At 40.8% G+C, this 18,921-nt stretch overlaps 1 protein-coding gene across 3 annotated transcripts in view; it reads left to right on the plus strand.

Moving 5' to 3' along the window:
* The window catches only part of DNAJC2 (DnaJ heat shock protein family (Hsp40) member C2), a 37,676-nt gene that overhangs the window by 6,645 nt on the left and 12,110 nt on the right, over positions 1 to 18,921 (plus strand). For all 3 annotated transcript variants that reach the window (XM_027573190.1, XM_027573189.1, XM_027573191.2), the window contains exons 3-5: positions 4,470 to 4,545; positions 16,896 to 16,994; positions 18,055 to 18,196. In XM_027573190.1, the coding sequence (XP_027428991.1) occupies positions 4,470 to 4,545; positions 16,896 to 16,994; positions 18,055 to 18,196 (317 nt within the window). The remainder of the gene's footprint in view (positions 1 to 4,469; positions 4,546 to 16,895; positions 16,995 to 18,054; positions 18,197 to 18,921) is intronic.

Below are 18,921 nucleotides of genomic sequence, written 5' to 3' on the forward strand. Positions count from 1 at the left end.
AGAGGTAACACAAGCAGGGGGAGTGGGAGAGGGAGAAGCAGGCTTCCCGCTGAGCAGGGAGCCTGATGCGGGGCTCGATTCCAGGACCCTGGGATCATGACCTGAGCCGAAGGCAGATGCTTAAAGACTGAGCCACCCAGATGCCCCAGGAATTAAGATTTTATTTTCAGGGCAGTAGGAAGTCATCAAAAGTTTTAAGCTAATTTTAGCAAAGTAATTCTCCTGGCAGTACAGAAAATTGTTTGAAAAGGGAGGGCGGGGCTGGAGGGGAAGTGAGTAGTTTGCTGTTACGGGGCTAGTGCAATAATCCAAGCCTGCAGATGCATACTTGAGCTAAATATATGGCCGGGTTTTGAGGAAGAGGGAACATGTGCTTTTTTTGGAGGTAGACTTGATAGAGCTTGGTGACCTTGACTGTGTGGTACAAGAGAAGGAGATGTACTTAGAAGACCTCTGTGCATTCCAGCTTGAATGACCTGCTGGAGTGTGATGTCAGTCACCAACATTAGGATGCAGGAAAAAGGAAGTTTGTGGGGAATGTGGTGTTTGTGTTCAAGTTTGGCTATGTCAGAGTTGAGGTTCTAGTAATGTACTGATGAAGTCTTCTAGTAAATGGTTAGAAATTGGTCTGTGGCTCTAAAAGAACGATAAAGCCAAAAACATTTGCAAGTCGTTGGGAAGTTGTAGGTGGTAGTTGAGCCTGGGGGAATTAAATGACATCAGCCAAGGAGAAGAATATAGACAAATAGGTATCCTAAAGCTTAAGTAGGCGTTAGTATAATACTTAAATATGTATACCGTGGAATTAGAGTGCCAGAATTCAAATCTGGTTCTGCCCGCTTTGTGTGCTGCGATCTTGGGAAAGTTACTTGACACGTCTGTTTCGTGCAGTGAGATTGCTAACAGCTCAAAGGAGTATAGCGAAGATTAGTGCAGTGTGTATATAAAGCACTTAACCTAGTGCTTGACACGTGAGAAATACCAGACAGATAGTGGATGATGAGTTCCTGTCTCCTAGCTTGTGAGGGTTAAATGAGTTAAAGTATATGTGTAAAGCACTTAGAAAAGTAAATAAGCACTCAGAATGTTAGCTGATTCACATACTGTCATCAGTTTTAAAAGAAAAGGACTGCACGTTGAGGAGCCTGAATAGTTCATGGTGGGCAGAGGCGGAGGAGCAGCAAAAGACACTAAGAAGGGTGAAAGAGGCCGAAAGAAAACAACGAAAGAGCCATTTGTTAGTTCAGCTAAGGTTTGTTAAACATCAGGCCCTTCTAGAAACTAAGAGAGGAGGAAGTCTCAAGAAGGACAAAATAGTCACCCGCGTCACTGCTTTGGAGAGGTCAGTCACATAACGTGAATAATGATGAAAACCACCGAGTTTGGCACACGAAGGTAGGTGAGCACACTGAAAGCAGTTCTGGTGAATGGTTCGGGAGGCAAGCAGTTACAGCTGGGTTGAGTGATTAGGAGGTGATGAAATGGAGACCACGGTGCAAAATACTCTCTTTCAAAGCTGGGCTGTAGAGAAAATACTAACCAGAGAAAGGCGGGGTCAGGAGAGCATAGCATTGGGGACCACTGAGGTCTACAAGAGAGAAAAGGAAGAAAGGTGGAGGTCTTTGGTATGGAAAAGAGGAGGTGATGTCAGAACAAGGTAGCGGGTTCATACATTGGCTCAGTTAATCGTTTCTTTCAACAAACGGATCAAGCATCTGCTTCGTAGCAGATACTGTTCTGGGGGCTGAGGAGTCTGCCGAACAAGACAGTATCACTGCTCCCACATAGCTTCTATTCCAGTGAGGAGACAGACAATAGGTAAACAATCAAGGACATGGCCGTCAGGTACTGGGCCAAGAAGTCGAACAGGGTGCAGTGATGGAGTTTCCAGATAACTGCTTTAGGCTGAGTGGGCGGGGAAGGCCTGTGGAGTTGACATTTAAGATAAAACCTGAATGACACGCCAAGATCAGGGAGAATGGCGTTCCAGGCAGAGAGCTTGTGCGGGGGCAGAAAGAAGTTCACAGTGTGCCAGGAACTGATGAAGGCAAATGGGTGGAATAGGTGTGGATGAGGGAGTGGTGAGGGGGTTAAGGAGCTATAGTCACTGGAAGGCCCTTGGAGAGTTGGAAGCAATGACAGTTTGTAAGTACTTCAGGGGAAACCAGAAGGAACAGAGATGGGCAGAGAAGTGTCTATTTTTAATAAGGTGATAACATTTAAGCTGAGACTGAAGGATGAGAAGATGGCAGCCATGTGAAGAGTGGGGGAATGTGCCAGGTGGGGAGAACAGCATGTGAGGAGAAAGGGCTTGGTGTCTGCAGTGAACTGCCAACACCAGTCTTGTATTTGGAAATGAGTGACCAAGGTAGAGTGACAGGCCAGGAATAGCGAGCGAGAGATGGAGGTGCTCCGTGCATCTGGGGCTCAGAGGAGAGGTCTGTGCTCAAGTGAACTGGGGAGTCATAAGCATTTACAGGGTACTAACTATATTCTAGCCCTGGCATTCGCTCACATCAGCCAGGACCAAATTATAGAGAGAGACAAGAGAAACCCCAGAACTGAGCTTTGCAGGTCCTGGAGAAGCCAGTAAGAGTGGCTGAAAAAAGCTACTGGAAGGTGGGACGAAAAGAGTGAATGCACAGAAACATTAAAGGAAGGTAATCTTTCAAGGAAGGCGTCGGCTGTGCCACCACTGGGAGCTGAAGTCAAGTGAGAACAGATGAGTGATCTTGGGCTTGGCACCTGGAAATTCATACTGAAGAGAGCAACCTCATTGCACCTGGGGTGGGAGTGGGTGGGGCAGAACCAAAGTGGAGTGGTCTGAAAATGCATGCTAAAGGAGGTAAATGTGTGGACGGCTTTTTCAAGAAGTTGAATGTTGATGAACAGCAGAGAAATGGAGATAGAGCGGTTAACTGGAAAGGGGATCTTGGAAGTATTTTTAGGATGAGAGCTAACGGGCACCTGGGTGGCTCAGTTAAGCATCTGCCTTCAGGTCAGGTCATGATCTCAGGGTCCTGGGATTGAACCCCGCGTCGGGCTCCCTGATCATTGGGGCGTCTGCTTCTCCTTCCTCTGCCCCTCCCCTCTGTGCACATGTGCGTGCACTCTCTCAGATAAATCAATAAAATCTTAAAAAAGAGGGGGGTGGCGCCTGGGTGGCTCAGTCGTTAAGCGTCTGCCTTCGGCTCAGGTCATGATCCCAGGGTCCTGGGATCGAGCCCCACCATCGGGCTCTCTGCTCGGCGGGAAGCCTGCTTCTCCCTCTGCCTCTGCCTGCCGCTCCTCCTGCTTGTGCACGCTCTCTCTGTCATATAAATAAATAAAATCTTTAAAGAAAAAAAAGGTTGAGAGGTAACAAAGCATCTTTTTATAAGGATGAAGATAATCCAGTTGAAATTTAGGAAATATCTGAAAGAAGCTCGTATTTTTGAGGAGACTTAGAGAACCAGGAGGAAGGATGGAGTAGTTTCTCTTGGTAGGACAGGCTTTTTCAGTTGTGAACGGAGGCAAAGGGAAAGATCTATGGATGCCAGTAGGGTGGTAGAAAGATAGGTAGGGATTTGAGTAGGATAGTTGACATTTTTTAGTTAAGCAGGAGGCAGGGCTGTTGATAAGAGGGTGGAGAAGGATCTGAGAGGTTTGAGGAGTAATAGAGACATAGTAACCTTAGGGAGTGGAAAGGTAAACCAGCTGGAACGAAGTATTATTGCCAGGCATAATGAAGAAGCCCATCCATATGAACTTTGCAGTCCTGAATTTAAAGGGAAACCAGTCAGCCCTGCTTGACTTTTTCTTCCCATGTTACATGCCTTCAACTCCCTTTCCTCCCCACTCACTTTCCAATACTAGATACACTCTTTGAATTCTGTAGGGAGACTTCAGTTGCTACTTCAACTTGTAAAATCACAAGGATGTTAACCCAAGCAGAAACAAAAGCAGGTATTTCCTCTCCGGAGAAGCCTCATCCCTCAGTTTCTCAAAATTTCCATCCAACCTACCTTCTTTGCTTAACATGACTCCTAGTCTTACCGTTGCCCTGGCCCAACCCTGTGGGCTGTGATAATACTTCCCTCTCTTCTGAAATATTCTGGCTATATCCTGATTTAAGGTTGGCTATAAGATATTAGTAGGTGATCTTGGACTTGGCACCTGGAAATTCCCATGTAAGAGAAAAATGGGCTCAACGGTCAAGTAAGTTTGGAAAATGCTGGGTTTTGCGGGTTTGCTTGCATGTTTTTTAATTGCAGGACTCCTCAGAGCCTTTATTAGGCTTCTGTGCATACAAAGCATCACAAAGGCTGTTAATCACAGTCCACATTTCCCAGACTTACTACAGAATCCATTTTATATGCAACGTCTCACTGGACTCCTCTATTATGGGAAGCACTGTTTTAGGGTACCAGCACAAGGGATAAGATATATTGCTCCATTTCACACTTGACTCCCTTTTGTGTCTTTATCAGAACCAAGATCATTATGCAGTACTTGGACTTGGCCATGTAAGATACAAAGCTACACAGAGACAGATCAAAGCAGCTCGTAAGTACTTAGTTCTTTGGAGATAATCCAATATCTGATACAGGAAATGTTATCTTTTTTAAAAAAGATATGCATGATCATAGTCTATAGCCATAAATCTAGATTCAACAGCATTTGATACATGGTCATAACAATGCATAACCACAGTCTCCTTTACCTTCAGAACCAGAAAAAAGCAATCATTCTCATGCAGGGGCTTTTTCACTGGGAATAAGAAATCAGAGGATGGGTGGGTAGGTGTGTTTGTGACCAAGATAAAGAACATTCTTCCAGTGGCAAGCTTTTAAAAAAGTAGTGTTTCATTTCCCTTTAGAAATATGGCCAGCTGTATTTAGTGGAAGCTGCCTTGTTACTTAGGTTTTTTAATGTTATTTTGTGGTTTAGGTTACATTTTTATTGATACCACCCTGAGTCTTCTGCCCAATGAAGAATTATCTGATGCTTTACTGCTTTCTTCATTAAAAAGATAAAAATTTGGGGGGAATTCTTGGGAACCTAGTCTTCACATGCTTTATAAAACACCATCCCCTTAGTGCCCTACACACCGTTCGGTTCACGTGGTTAATAAAGTTTGATGAAAGGGGTGAAGGTGATTAGTTTTCTGTGTTTTATCTTAGAATGTTCTGCCCTCCACTCTAGAGAATGGATATTGAGGTCAGAGGAGGTAAGATTGTGACCATAATGGAAAAGGAGTTAGGGAGTCAAGGCCAATCAAGAGGAGAAAGTATTGTACTTGGAGGAAGATGGCTGAATGAGACCCATCTCATGTTGAAAAATACTAGTTGAGACTAAGTATAGTAGATAAACTCAAAATTTTCTCCACTAATGCCAATATTTAGGAAAATCACAGGAAATATTTCTAATAAGGTGAAGGAATTTATGAGATTATTTTAGATCTATTCAGTTTCTTAAAAAGCTGGCATGGTTTTAGACTAAGCATATGTTAATGCATATGAATAGTCATTGCAATATACATAAATGCCAGGGAAATTCATTTGCCATGGAAAAATATTTGCAAAGTCTTGCTGTATGAAAGAACAGCATACAAATACCGAATGAGTTGATACATATAAATTTCTGAAAGAATTGGAAGTGATTTAGAACTATGAAAGCACTTGATGTTTTAAGGTGAAGGAGTTGGTTTTTTTTCTTTAAAGATAAAAAATGTACAATAAGCTGTAAAAGAAACATTTCTTTTTTTTTTTTTAAGATTTTATTTATTTATTTGACAGAGAGAGAGACAGCGAGACAGGAAACACAAGCAGGGGGAGTGGCAGAGGGAGAAGCAAACTCCCCTCAGAGCAGGGAGCCCGATGTGGGGGTTGATCCCAGGACTCTGGGATCATGACCTGAGCCAAAGGCAGACGCTTAATGACTGAGCTACCCAGGTGCCCCTCATTTGTTTCTAAGTCCATTCATTTTATTGGCATAATAGAAGTTAATTTTTTAATACTCTATAGCCAGAAGCTTTGCAACCTCAGTGCATCAGATTAACCTTAAGTAAAATTATAATTCATTCGCTGCCACTATGTTGATATTCTCAGTATTTATTCAAAAGGAAACTGATGTTCTCTTACCTCTGTCATTATAAAAAAAAAAAGGCAGTTGCTTGCTTTACTGCTTTCTGAAATTTAGTTCAAAAGTAAAAATGTGAAGTTTAACATTTACAAATCTGTAATTATTAGCACAGAGAAGCCTAATAAAAATAAAAATTTTACTGCATTTGAGGTCCTTCAAGTTCTTTTTTTTTTTTTAAGATTTTATTTATTTATTTGACAGAAATAGCGAGAACAGGAACACAAGCAGGGGGAGTGGGAGAGGGAGAAGCAGGCTCCCTGCAGAGCCGGGAGCCCGATGCGGGGCTCGATCCCAGGACCCTGGGATCATGACCTGAGCCAAAGGCAGACGCTCAATGACTGAGCCACCCAGGCGCCCCGAGATCCTTCAAGTTCTTATATCCTGTTACACACATATAAAAAGACTTTTCTTTTTGTCTAATGTATTTTGAATTGCTGTAATGAAAATGAGGAAGTCAGTGAAAGGTGAATAAAATAAGTGGTCTTTTTTTTTTTTCCTTCTCTGCATTGTCTGAAAAGAATAAGTCACTAGAAAAGTTGAATGATGCGTTAAGAAAAAGTACTTGAATACTAAAAGTGGGATTTCAGCTGCTTACATAATTTTGTTTTGAAATAAAATTGCCAGCCAGGCTGGCAAATGATGCATGTAGGTTTGATTTTCTTTGCATGGAAATAAAGTCTTTGGTGATTTGAATTTTCTAAATTTAATAATTTTAGTTCAAAATATTTCTGACATTTTAAACTGAAGCTGTTCCTTACGCTTCTTAAAATTAAAAATCCTGGGGTGCCTGGGTGGCTCAGTCGGTTAAGCGTCTGCCTTCGGCTCAGGTCACAATCCCAGGGTCCTGGGATCGAGCCCCACATCGGGCTCCCTGCTCCGCAGGAGGTCTGCTTCTCCCTCTACCACTCCCCCTGCTTGTGTTCCTGCTCTCGCTGTGTCTCTCTCTGTCAAATAAATAAATAAAATCTTAAAAAAAAAAAAATTTAAAAATCCTGGGGCGCCTGGGTAGCTCAGTTGTTAAGTGTATGCCTTCAGCCCAGGTCATGATCCCGGGTTCCTGGGATCAAGCCCTGCATCGGGCTCCCTGCTCCTCGGGAAGCCTGCTTCTCCCGCTGCTTGCCGTTCCCCTCGCTTGTGTTCCCGCTTTCGCTGTCTGTCAAATAAATAAAATCTTTAAAAAAAAAAATTTAAAAATCCTGTTTAGAGACGTTTTATAAAAATAGCAATATGACTGTACAAAAAAAGCCTTTTTGCTAATGTAACCTCAAAACATCCCAGAAAGTGTCTTCGGTGGGAGGAGAAGGGCATATCTTTGAAATTTCAGTAAACAACTGCTGCTCGCAAATTACCCTTGTTTCTTTTTCAGGCAGTGTTCTTTGGCCTCCTTTATTTTTAATATTGAGAAATATCTTTTGCCCCCTTCACAAGAAACAATGTAAGGCAGCCTCAGGACTTCCTAATAACACATGGATGAATAAAGATTAGGCAGAAAACTCAAGAAAAAACCAGTGCAGCATAAGAAGAGACTATCCAACAAAAAATGGAGACATCACCTCTCTTAGACTTAGAAGATTTCAAAGAAAATTTAAGTATCTCCTCATGTGGTCAGTAAAATATGAAGACACTGCTCTGGGGGTGTGGTGTAAACATGGCGGAAAGAGACTAGGGAGAAATAAGTAGAATTGTGTGGAAACTGAAAACATGAGAGCAGAATTTAGAATTCCAAAGGTTGACATACTGATTAGAAAAACAGTAGAGCAGAGGACAGGAATGTTCCCAAGATTCAGAGAGAAAGAATAAAGAGATGCCAGATTTCTAAGAAGTCAGAATAAATGTCACAAACCGTAATTGCAAATAAAGAAGGAAACTTACCAATTTATAAGAAGATACATCTTGGAATTAAGAATGTTTGCGGACATGTGACTTAGGTTTCACTGCCCAGCACACTTCCTTCGAAATTCATAGGAGAGCAGTGTGAGTTAGGCTGTGCTGCACAGAATCCATTTTGCCAGCAGGTATGGAGGCGCACTGCAAAGCTGATATGGCTTCCCCTCTCTGCCCTGGCCCTGGAAGCAGCCTGTGCTCAGTTTCTCTAGCGCCCCACAGTGCTGGAATCATCACACCTCTGAACTATCTGGTATGATTGATAATAGTTCCTAGGTACATAGCTTCCAAGCCTTATAGTCTGACTCTTTCAAAGATTCTGTGAGCTGCCTAGTAATGTTTAATAAGTTCCTTTCTGCTTAAACCAACTAGAAGACAAAAATGCTTCTTCTGGAATGTTAGTGAAGAAGCTGATGATATACCAGACTAAAAAAAAAAATTGGAGTTCAAAAAAAACAGAAATGTACTTGTCAGTTTTTGAAGCCCTGCAGTATATGTAGAAATTACTAACTTTATTATGCCTATAAAAAGAATTGTACACAAACGTTTATAGCAGCCTTATTCACCATACCCAAAAACTGGAACCACCCAGTGTTCACCAGCAGGATCATGGATAAGCAAACTGCTATATATTCATACAGTAGATTAGTGCTCGGTGGTTAAAAAAAGAACAGATAACTAAGACATGCAGAAATGGTGATGAATCTCAAAACATTGGGTTGAGCAGAAAAGATACGAACTATAATTCCATTTACATGAAGTTCAGGAGCATGCAAAAGTTGTCTATGGTAAAGGAAGTCAGGTGGTAGGGCATGGGAGTTGACTAGAAAGAGTGAAGGGAACTCGGTGATAGAAGTGGTCTGTATTTTCTTTGGTGGTAGTTATAGGGGTTTATACAATTGTCAAAATTCAATGTAAATTTTATTTTAATTCAGTAAAAGATGTGATTAAGCAAAAAATCACTTGGGAAATCAGATACACTGGGGCCTAGAAAGATACAAAAATTGTATTAAGAGATTATTTTTGTAAAAGTAAAATCATTGCCTCTGAAAACTTAAGGGATGGCGATTAGAGCTGCACCATAAGTAAGTTCATTGCCTTAAACTGTTACTTTTTAGAAAGAGGGAAAAATAAAATGGGCATCCAGTTCAAATGTTTAAAAGAATAGCACCAAGAAACATAGAGGGAAAATTAGAAGAGATAAAACAGCAGTATCCCAAAGTGGATTTATAAAAAGAAAAAATAACAAAATACAGAAAGAAAACCAAGATATTTTTAATGGAGACCACTATTAAATGTAATAGATTCAAAAATTTTGATTAAATGAACTTTTTTGAGGGGCACCTGGGTGGCTCAGTCAGTTAGGCGTCTGCCTTCAGCTCAGTTCATGATCAAGCCTGGAGTTGGGCTCCCTGCTCAGCAGGGAGTCGGCTTCTCTCTCTCCCTCTGCCCCCTCCCTGCTTGTGCTCTCTCTGTCTCTCTCAAATAAAATCTTTTTATTTTTTTTTTTTAAGATTTTATTTATTGGACAGAAAGAGACACAGTGAGAGAGGGAATACAAGCAGGGGAGTAGGAGAGGGAGAAGCAGGCCTCCCGCGGAGCAGGGAGCCGGATGCGGGGCCCGATCGATGCCTAACAACTGAGCCACCCAGGCGCCCCAATAAAATCTTTTTTAAAAAATGCACTTTTTTGAAATTGAGGAAGAAATTTTAAAGGCAAATGTTTTAAAGATTTTATTTGAGAAAGAGTGCACACGAGTGGTGGGGGTGCAGAAGGGGAGAGAGAGAGAATCTCCAGCGGACTCTACGATGAACATGGAACCCAACGTGGAGCTTGATCTCATGACCCTGAGATCGTGACTTGAGCCAAAACCAAGAGTCGGTTGCTTAACTGACTGAGCCACCCAGGTGTCCCTAAATAGGAAGAAATTTTAAAAGTTATGAAAGAATTACCTCTTGAAAAAAATGTTTTTAGGGGCACCTGGCTGACTCAGTTGGAAGAGCATGCAATTCTTGATCTTGGGGTTGTGAGTTTGAGCTCCACAATGGGTGTGGAGATTACTAAAATAAATAAACTTTTAAAAATAATAATAGCAAATTTAATTTAACAGCACATTAAAAGAATACCCACGAACAGATAGGACTTCTCTCAGGAATCTAACTTAGGAAGTATATTAATATAGCTAAATCTATTTATAATTTAGATAACATGTGATTTCCTAAGTAGTGAAAAATGTTTAAAACACAATTTAATAGACATTCCTTTTTGATAAATAGAACTTTGCAAAAAAATACAGTTAATTTCCTACTTTGGTAAGTATTTCACACCCACAGCCAACAAACTTAACCATGTGATGTTAGTGATATTACCATTAAAATCCATGGGAGAAACTAACCTGCTTATTATTTTTTATGCTATTTTAGGAGTATAGTTTAGTGAATTAAGATATTAAATAAGAGAACTATTGGAAAGAAGAAAAGAAATATATTATTTGTAGGTAATATTAGGCCCTACCTAGAAACCGAAAAAAGGGTTGAGTCAAGTGGCTAGATGCAGGAGAAATATGCAAAAATAATAGCTTTTGGAAGTTACCATCAAATTTATTAGGAGGGTATAATCATTTTAAAGATGATCCCAGAGCAAGAATAGTTAACCAGAAACAAACCCTGATTAAATTTACTATAATAAAGGAGGCATCATACATCACTGGAGACGGGAAGGATTATTAGATGTTATTAGGACTTCAAATAATGAAAGGTTTAGATATTTACTTGAATTTGTTAAAATTCTAAAAAAATTTAAAGAATTTTTTAAAAATTTCATTTCTGACCATAGAAAATATTAATGAAACTACAAAATATATTAAAATTGTTGAGAATGATGAAGGCTACCTTATAAGTACTGAAAAAAATAAATGATCAGTAAATATAAATAAAAATGACTGATATATAGTATATATGTTTATACATATATATGACACATATACATATGTTATATATGTAAAACTCCTATTTTGAGGACTTTTTCCCCATCATTTAGGGTTCCCATTAGGTTAATTGGCAGTGCAAATCTTACATCTCAAAAAGTAGAAGTTTTACATATATATATAAATACTGTGTATGTATATGTCATGAATATATATGTGTAGATAGGTATAATGGATATTTGTATGATACATATCACAAAGAAAACGACAACAGTATTCATAGAAAAAGCATTTTAGAAACAAATTCAGTAGGTAATCACTTTTTAAATTACAGCTGAGGTATTAAGAAAATTGAGCTTTGCTGAGCAGGAGTAGAACAGGAGGGAATTTGGGGGTCTCAGTTTTTTCATTGTAAAATTTAAAATGTGACTAGATAATCTCTAACATCCCTTCTAGTTCTAAAATTCTTTTTTTTTTTTTTTTTAATTTATTTGAGAGAGTGAGTGGGAGAGCGTGAGCAGGGGGGAGCAGAGAGAGAAAGAGAACAGACCCCCTGCTGAGCAGGGAGCCTGAGATGGGGCTCGATCCTGAGACTCCAGGATCATGACCTGAGCTGAAATCAAGCGTCAAGACATTTAACTGGCTGAGCCACCCAGGTGCCCCTGATTACACTTATGTTTTAAAAAACCATTCTCTCTCTTTCTCTCTCTCTCTCTCTCTTTTTTTTTTTGGCAAGTTTCCTCTCTACATCCCCCACAAGCATCACAAGCTATTTATTACTTAGTGTTACATGAGATAATGGTTTCAAGTAGTACATGATTTAAAACAAAAGAATGTTTTAAAACAGGTGATCACTTCCCTTAAACTCGTAACTTCTGTTTATAATCTTTTTGGCAAATGTAAAGTGCTCAGTTATTAATACAGAGAAGAATGCTTTAAGAGTGATCAGTAAGATTCTTTAAAAACAATTTTCTTTGCCTGAAGTGTTTGCTACAAGGACCTTAGCTCAATTTTGTCACTGTGCCTTGTTAACTCTTACTCATTTGCTTGGAATTACCTCCTGTCATCCATTCACCTAAACCAAATTCACCTATCTTTCAAAGTCGTTTTTACTTCTGATGTACTGTTTTTCATAGTGGCTATACCAATTTACAATCCTACTGGGGCGCCTGGGTGGCTCAGTCTGTTAATTGTCTGCCTTTGGCTCAAGTCGTGATCCCAGGGTCCTGGGATCGAGCCCCACGTCGGGCTCCCTGATCAGCAGGGAGCCTGCTTCTCCCTCCCCACTGCTCACGCTTTTTCTCTCTCAAATAAATAAATAAAGTCTTAAAAAATAATTTACAATCCTCCCAACAGTGTATGAAAGTTCCCTTTTCTTTGCATTCTCACCAAAGCTTAGTTCTTGTCTTTTTGATAATAGCCGTTCTGACTGGTGTGAGCTGATATCTCATTCTGGTTTTGAATTGCATTTCTCTGATGATCAGTGATACTGAGCATCATTTCATGTGTCTGTTGGCCATCCGTATGTCCTCTTAGAAAAATGTCTATTCAGGTTCTCTGCCCATTTTTTTAATAGGATTATTTGGGGGGGGGGGGGTTGGTGTTCATTTCTAGGAGTTCTTTATGTTTTGGATATTAACCCCTTATCAGATATATCATTTGCAAATATCTTCTCCCATTCAGTAGGTTGCCTTTTTAGGCCATTATGTTTCCATTTTTATTTGTGTCAAAGTTTTTTTTTTAAGATTTTATTTATTTATTTGACAGAGACACAGCGAGAGAAGGAACACAAGCAGGGGGAGTGGGAGAGGGAGAATCAGGCTTCCCGCCGAGCAAGGAGCCCGATGCGGGGCTCGATCCCAGGACCCTGGGATCATGACCTGAGCTGAAGGCAGACGCTTAACGACTGAGCCACCCAGGCACCCCATCAAAGTATTTTTTTAATTTCCTCTGTGATTTCCTCTTTGACCCATTAATTGTTTAGTAGCATGTTGTTTAGCCTCCACAGGTTTGTTTTTTTCCTGTGTTTTTCCTATAATTGGTTTCTAGTTTCATACCATTGTGGGTATAATAGATGCTTGGTATAATTTCTGTGTTCTTAAATTTATTGAGACTTGTTTTATGGCCTAACGTGATCTATCCTGGAGACTGTTCTATATGCACTTGAGAAGAATGCGTATTCTGCCATGGTTGGATGGAGTATTCTGTTTGTTAAGTATATCTGGTCTAATGTGTTGTCAAAGCCAGTGTTCCCTTACTAATTCTGTTTGGATAATTTGTCCATTGATGTAAGTGGGGTATTAAAGGCCCCTATGATTATTGTGTATTACTGTCAATTTCTTTTTCTAACCATCAGTTTTTTTATATATGTATTTCGGTGCTTCTTTGTTGGGTGTATAGGTATTTACAATTGTTATAGCCTCTCGTTGGATCTCTTTATCATTAAGTAATGCCTTATTTTGTCTCTACAGTTTTTGTTTTAAAGTCGATTTTGTCTGACATAGTATTGCTACCCCAATTTTTTTTTCTGCTTCTATTTGCATGGAATATTTTTTTCAGTGCCTTCACTTTCAGTCTGTATATGTCTTTAAGCTGAAGTGAGTCTCTTGTAGGCAGCATATAGATGGGTCTTGTTGTTTTTAAAGATTATTTATTTGAGAGAGAAAGAGAAAGCACAGAGGGTGAGGGAGAAACAGACTCCCCCCGCTGAGCAGAGAGCCTGATGTGGGGCTCAATCCTAGGACCCCGAGATCATGACCTGAGCCAAGGGCAGATGTTTAACCAACTGAGCCACCCAGGCACCCCAGTGGATCTTGTTGTTTTATCCATTCAGTTACCCTGTGTCTTTTTTGAAGCATTTAGACCATTTACATTTTAAGCAGTTATTAATAGATATGTACTTATTGCCATTTTGCCAGTTGTTTCCTGGGTTTGGTTTGGTTTTGGGGTTTTTGTTTTTGTTTTTTGGGGGGTTGTGTATTTTAGAGCTCTTGTCTGTTTCTTTATTCTCATGATGTCTTCCCTCCTGATATAATGACTTTCTTTAAAGTTAGGCTTAGATTCCTTTATTTTTTTTTGGTATCATAGGTTTTTGATTTGTGGTTATCATGAGGTTCATATTAAAACATCCCACGTGTGTAATAGCAGTCTATATTAAAGTTGATGGTTGCTTAAGTTCAAACACATTTTAAAAGCACTATTTTACTCCCTCCCATGTTTTATGTATATGGTGTCATATTTTACATCTTTTTATTTTGTGTATCTGTTGACTGATTTTTGTAGATAACAATTGATTTTACTACTTTTCACCTTTTTCCCTTCATGCTGGCTTTATATATCTGTCTTCACTGTATGTTTGCTTTTACCAATGAAGTTTCCCTTTCACCATTTTCTTCTAGTTATGGCCTATTCTTTTCACTTAAAGAATTCTCTTTAACAGTGGCGCCTGGGTGGCTCAGTTGTTAAGTGTTTGCCTTTGGCTCAGGTCATGATCCCAGGGTCCTGGGATTGAGCCCCGCATCGGGCTCGCTGCTCCGCGGGAAGCCTGCTTCTCCCTCTCCCACTCCCCCTGCTTGTGTTCCCTCTCTCGCTGTGTCTCTGTCTGTCAAATAAATACACAAAATCTTAAAGAAAAAAAAAATTCTCTGAACCCTGGGATCATGATCTGAGCCAAAGGCAGATGCTTAATGACTGACCCACCCAGGCGCCCCATGCTACTCCCTTCTTACCTCATAGTTTCTGTTGAAAAATTGTCCTTATCGAGTTCCCCTTTTATGTAACTATTTCCTTTTTCTCTTGCTGTTTTTAAGATGCTCTTTTTATCTTTAATTTTTACTATTTTAATTATTACGCATTGAGGTAGACCTTCTGGGTTTCATTCTTCCTTTGCGGGGCTCCCTTTGTGTTCCAAAGCTGGATGTCTATTTCCTTACAGGTTGGGGGAGTTTTCGGCCATTATTTCTTCAAATAAGTTTTCTGCCCTTAACTCTGTCCTTCCATGACCCCTGTAATGCAGATGTTCTCTTATAATTGATGTTGTTGCAGAGGTCCCTTAACATGTCATCGTTTTTTATTTTAAAAAAAATTTTTTTTAAAGATTTATATTTATTTCTCAGAATGAGAGAGAGAGAGCATAAGCAGGGGGAGCGAAAGGCAGAGGGAGAAGCAGGCTCCCCGCCGAGCAGGGAGCCCGACGTGGGGCTTGATCCCCAGACCCTGAGATCATGACCAAAGGCAGAAGCTTAACCAACTGAGACACCCAGGCGTCCTACAGGGCCTCATTTTTTTTTTTTTTTAATTCTTTTTTTCTTTTTGCTGTTCGGCTTGGTTGCTTTTCATTACCCTGTCCTCCTCATCGCTGATCCATTCTTCTGCATCCTCTCATCTGGCCTTGATTCCCTCTAGTTTGTTTTTCAGGTTTTCTGTCTTTGTTGAAGTACTCACTGAATCATCCACTTTTCTTCTCTCCAGTCCAGTGAACATCTTTATGACCATTACTTTGGGCCTTTAATCAGGTTAAATGCTTATTTCCATTTTGTTTAGTAGCTCTTTTTTCTTGGATTTTGTTTCGATCTTTCATGTGGATCATATTCCTCTCTCCTCAGTTTGCGTGACTGTGTGTCTGTGTATTAGGTAAGTCAGCTCCCTCTCTTGTTCTTGAAAGTAGTGGCCTTATATAAAGGTGTCCTGTGGTGCTCAGTAGTGCACTCCCCCCCACCGATCACCAGGCCCAGGCCCTCCAGAAATATTTTGTGTGGGGGCTGCAGGCACCCTCCTGGTATAGACTGGTCCAGGACTAGTATGGGTGCAGTGGTAGGCCTGGCTTGCCACCAGCACAGCTGGTTCAGAGGTCAGGCTACAAGTGTTGAAGCTGTACTGGTGGTTGGGGCTGCCCCCTCTCCTCTGTCCACAGTTGGTGTGGAGAGGCCCTGGTTCTGGCCGGGGCTCCCTACCAGGTTTGGTGGGATGGGAGCCATTTGTGATGGGCACCTTTGGGTGGGGGGGGGCTCTACAGGGGACCATGGGGCAAGGCAAGTAGTGTTAGCAAGGTAGTTGGAGAGTGTCACGACTGGCTTCCACCAGCATCAGGGCAGTAGGCTGAAGGAGGGCAAGGAAAATGGTACCTGCCTGCGTATTTCTGGAGAAAGTTCCTGCAGATCCCTGCCCCTCTGGCACATGTCCTGTAATTAGTAAATCTCTCACATATAACCCACGTGCTTTTCATGTTGCTCCCTCTGTGCTGGGTCTCAGAATGAGTGCTACAGTGCACTGGCCCTTTAACATTTTAGCAGAGGGGCGCCTGGGTGGCTCAGTCATTAAGCGTCTGCCTTTGGCTCAGGTCATGATCCCAGAGTACTGGGATCGAACCCCTCATCAGGGCTCCCTGCTCAGCGGGAAGCCTGCTTCTCCCTCTCCCACTCCTGCTTGTGTTCCCTCTCTCGCTGTGTCTCTCTCTGTCAAATAAATAAATAAAATCTTTAAAAAAAAACAAATAAAATTTTAGCAGAGTCTCAGTATAGCCTTCCAACTCCTGGAGTGAAGCCCCACTCATTTTCAAAGCTATATGTTATGGGGGCTCCTCTTCTCTGTGTGAAACTCCAGGGCAAGGGTGCTCAGTAGGGGCTTGATCCCCCACTCCTCAGGGAGGACCCCTGCATCTGTGATATCCTTCCTTCAACCCCAGTGGGTTGCCACACTGGGGATTTGGTTCCAGACTACATCTCTTCCTCTCTTCCCCTGACAATGTGGCTTTTTCTTTACATCTTTAGCTATGGAAAAGCCGTTCTATTGGTCTTCAGGTCCTTTTCTGAGTTGCATTATATGTAGTTGCAGTCTTGATGGGTTCGTGGGAGGAGGTGAGCTCAGGATCCTCCTACACCGGCCATCTTCCCAAGCTCCTCATTTTTATTTTTAGTTTTGATGCATAAAGTGACAAATTGTCTAAATCTGGCTTGTTTTGTAGATAAAGCAATGGTTTTAAAACATCACCCAGACAAACGGAAAGCAGCTGGTGAACCAATAAAAGAAGGAGATAATGACTACTTCACTTGCATAACTAAAGGTAAGAAAATTTAGTCAGGAATTTCTAAAAGTGATGATTTATTAAGTTCTGGGGTTGGATTTCTAGTGTATATTCTGTAGTTAATTTAACTATACCATGACATTTCAAAACACTTTTCAGTTATAGCTGGTTGTTTCTGATAATCTGCCCCAGAGCCTCACTACAACAAAGTGAGGTTCTCCCAACCAGCATCATCAGCAGTACCTGGCAGCTTATCAGGATGCAGAAGCTTGGGCCCCACCCCAGATCTCCTGATACAATCTACATTTTAATGAGGTCATCAGGTGATTCTTAGGAGAAGTTCATCCTAGAGTTAATTCATCATAAATGTTACATCTAACAAGGATACTAAATTCTCCATTTCAGATACTTCGTGGGACTACATTGTTCCTCAGATGTTTTGCTAATTGAAATCCAAAAATTGATTATATCCTGCTATGGACCCCAAGACAGTTTATTGCTCTTTAAATAACCATGTCTTCATTAAGCAAATAAATATAGGTTGTTGCCATTTCTAAATGTGTCCTTAAGTGTGATTTTATTCCCAACACGGGGCTTGACCGCACAACCCTGAGGTTAAGACCTGAGCTGAGATCAAGAATCGGCCGCTTAACCGAGTGAGCCACCCAGGTGCCCCTGATTGTGCATTTTGATGCTAAATTTTTAAAATCGTGTAGACACCTTTCAAACTTACTCTTTTTTAGCCCATTCTTACACAGTGCTAAAGATGCTAAAGATTCTTTGATTTTTTTACAGCCTTGGAATCTAACGGTTAAATTTCTCTCTCTTTTTCCTCGGAGTCATGCATTCTTAAGGGTTGAATATTTAACCATTTTGTTTTGTTATGTGCCTTCCAGAAGAGATTCTGAAGGAAGTTGTGAGGTGAGATTATATCCCAGTAGTGCTGGAGGTGTCATTGCCCAGATTCAATCTCTTCCTGCCCATAAGCACACAAAATTTTTAAATATGAAAAAATTTTTTTTGAAGGAAGGGGATTTTTTTTTCTCACAGGAAGAAAATGTAGAGGCATGGTAATGCGACCTTATCATTTTTTCCTCAGCTTATGAAATGTTATCTGATCCAGTGAAAAGACGGGCATTCAACAGTGTAGATCCTACTTTTGATAACTCCGTTCCTTCTAAAAGTGAAGCAAAAGACTGTTTCTTCGAAGTGTTTTCCCCAGTGTTTGAAAGGAATTCTAGGTGAGTTAAAGGATCCCCTTGTGATCATAATGCTGTGTCGGCTTGCCGCATGTGCTTCCAGGCGTCTGCATCTTTCCTCTGGTAAGAGTTTGTGCTCTCCTCCTCTCCAGAATTGAGCCCCTCTGGTGAACCTACTGCTCTTAATTTATTTTGCTCTCTGAACAGAAGTTCTGCCTTTCCATGGCGAGATTCCTTATCACCTCATAGGATGTTTTTCTTTTAGATTTCCTTTGTGGGAAAGAACAATAGCTGACTTTATATAGTGTGATATTGTTACTTAGGTGATGGGAATTTCCCGTTCTTTTTCTTCCCCTTTACTAATGTGCTTGTATTCTCTTTGGCCCCTTATCATTTGATAAAGCTTTTTTTCTTTCTGAACTGTTTCTTGGAGCACTTCATTATCATAAGGTTCTCTGACAAAGGATGATATAACTTTAATATTAGTGTATGTGTAATTTATTTCATTAAAGTCAGTTTTTAAATGGGTATATCAATATTCTACGTTTTTGGTTCCATCTGCGCTGGAAGGTTTCCTTAGAGCACAGCTTGGCTGCACATTGGCATCACCTGGGGAGCTTGCAGAACTCCTGATGGCTGTGTTCCACCTGGAGAGACTGTGATTTAACTGTGATTTCGATTTAATGTGTTCGGAATGTCTGTCGGGCATTTGAATACTCCCAGGTGATTCTTAATGTGCAGTCGGGTTTGAGACCCACTTTTTTGGT

This window comes from Zalophus californianus, chromosome 12, assembly GCF_009762305.2.
Source record: "Zalophus californianus isolate mZalCal1 chromosome 12, mZalCal1.pri.v2, whole genome shotgun sequence".
NCBI classification, from domain to species: Eukaryota; Metazoa; Chordata; class Mammalia; order Carnivora; family Otariidae; genus Zalophus; species Zalophus californianus.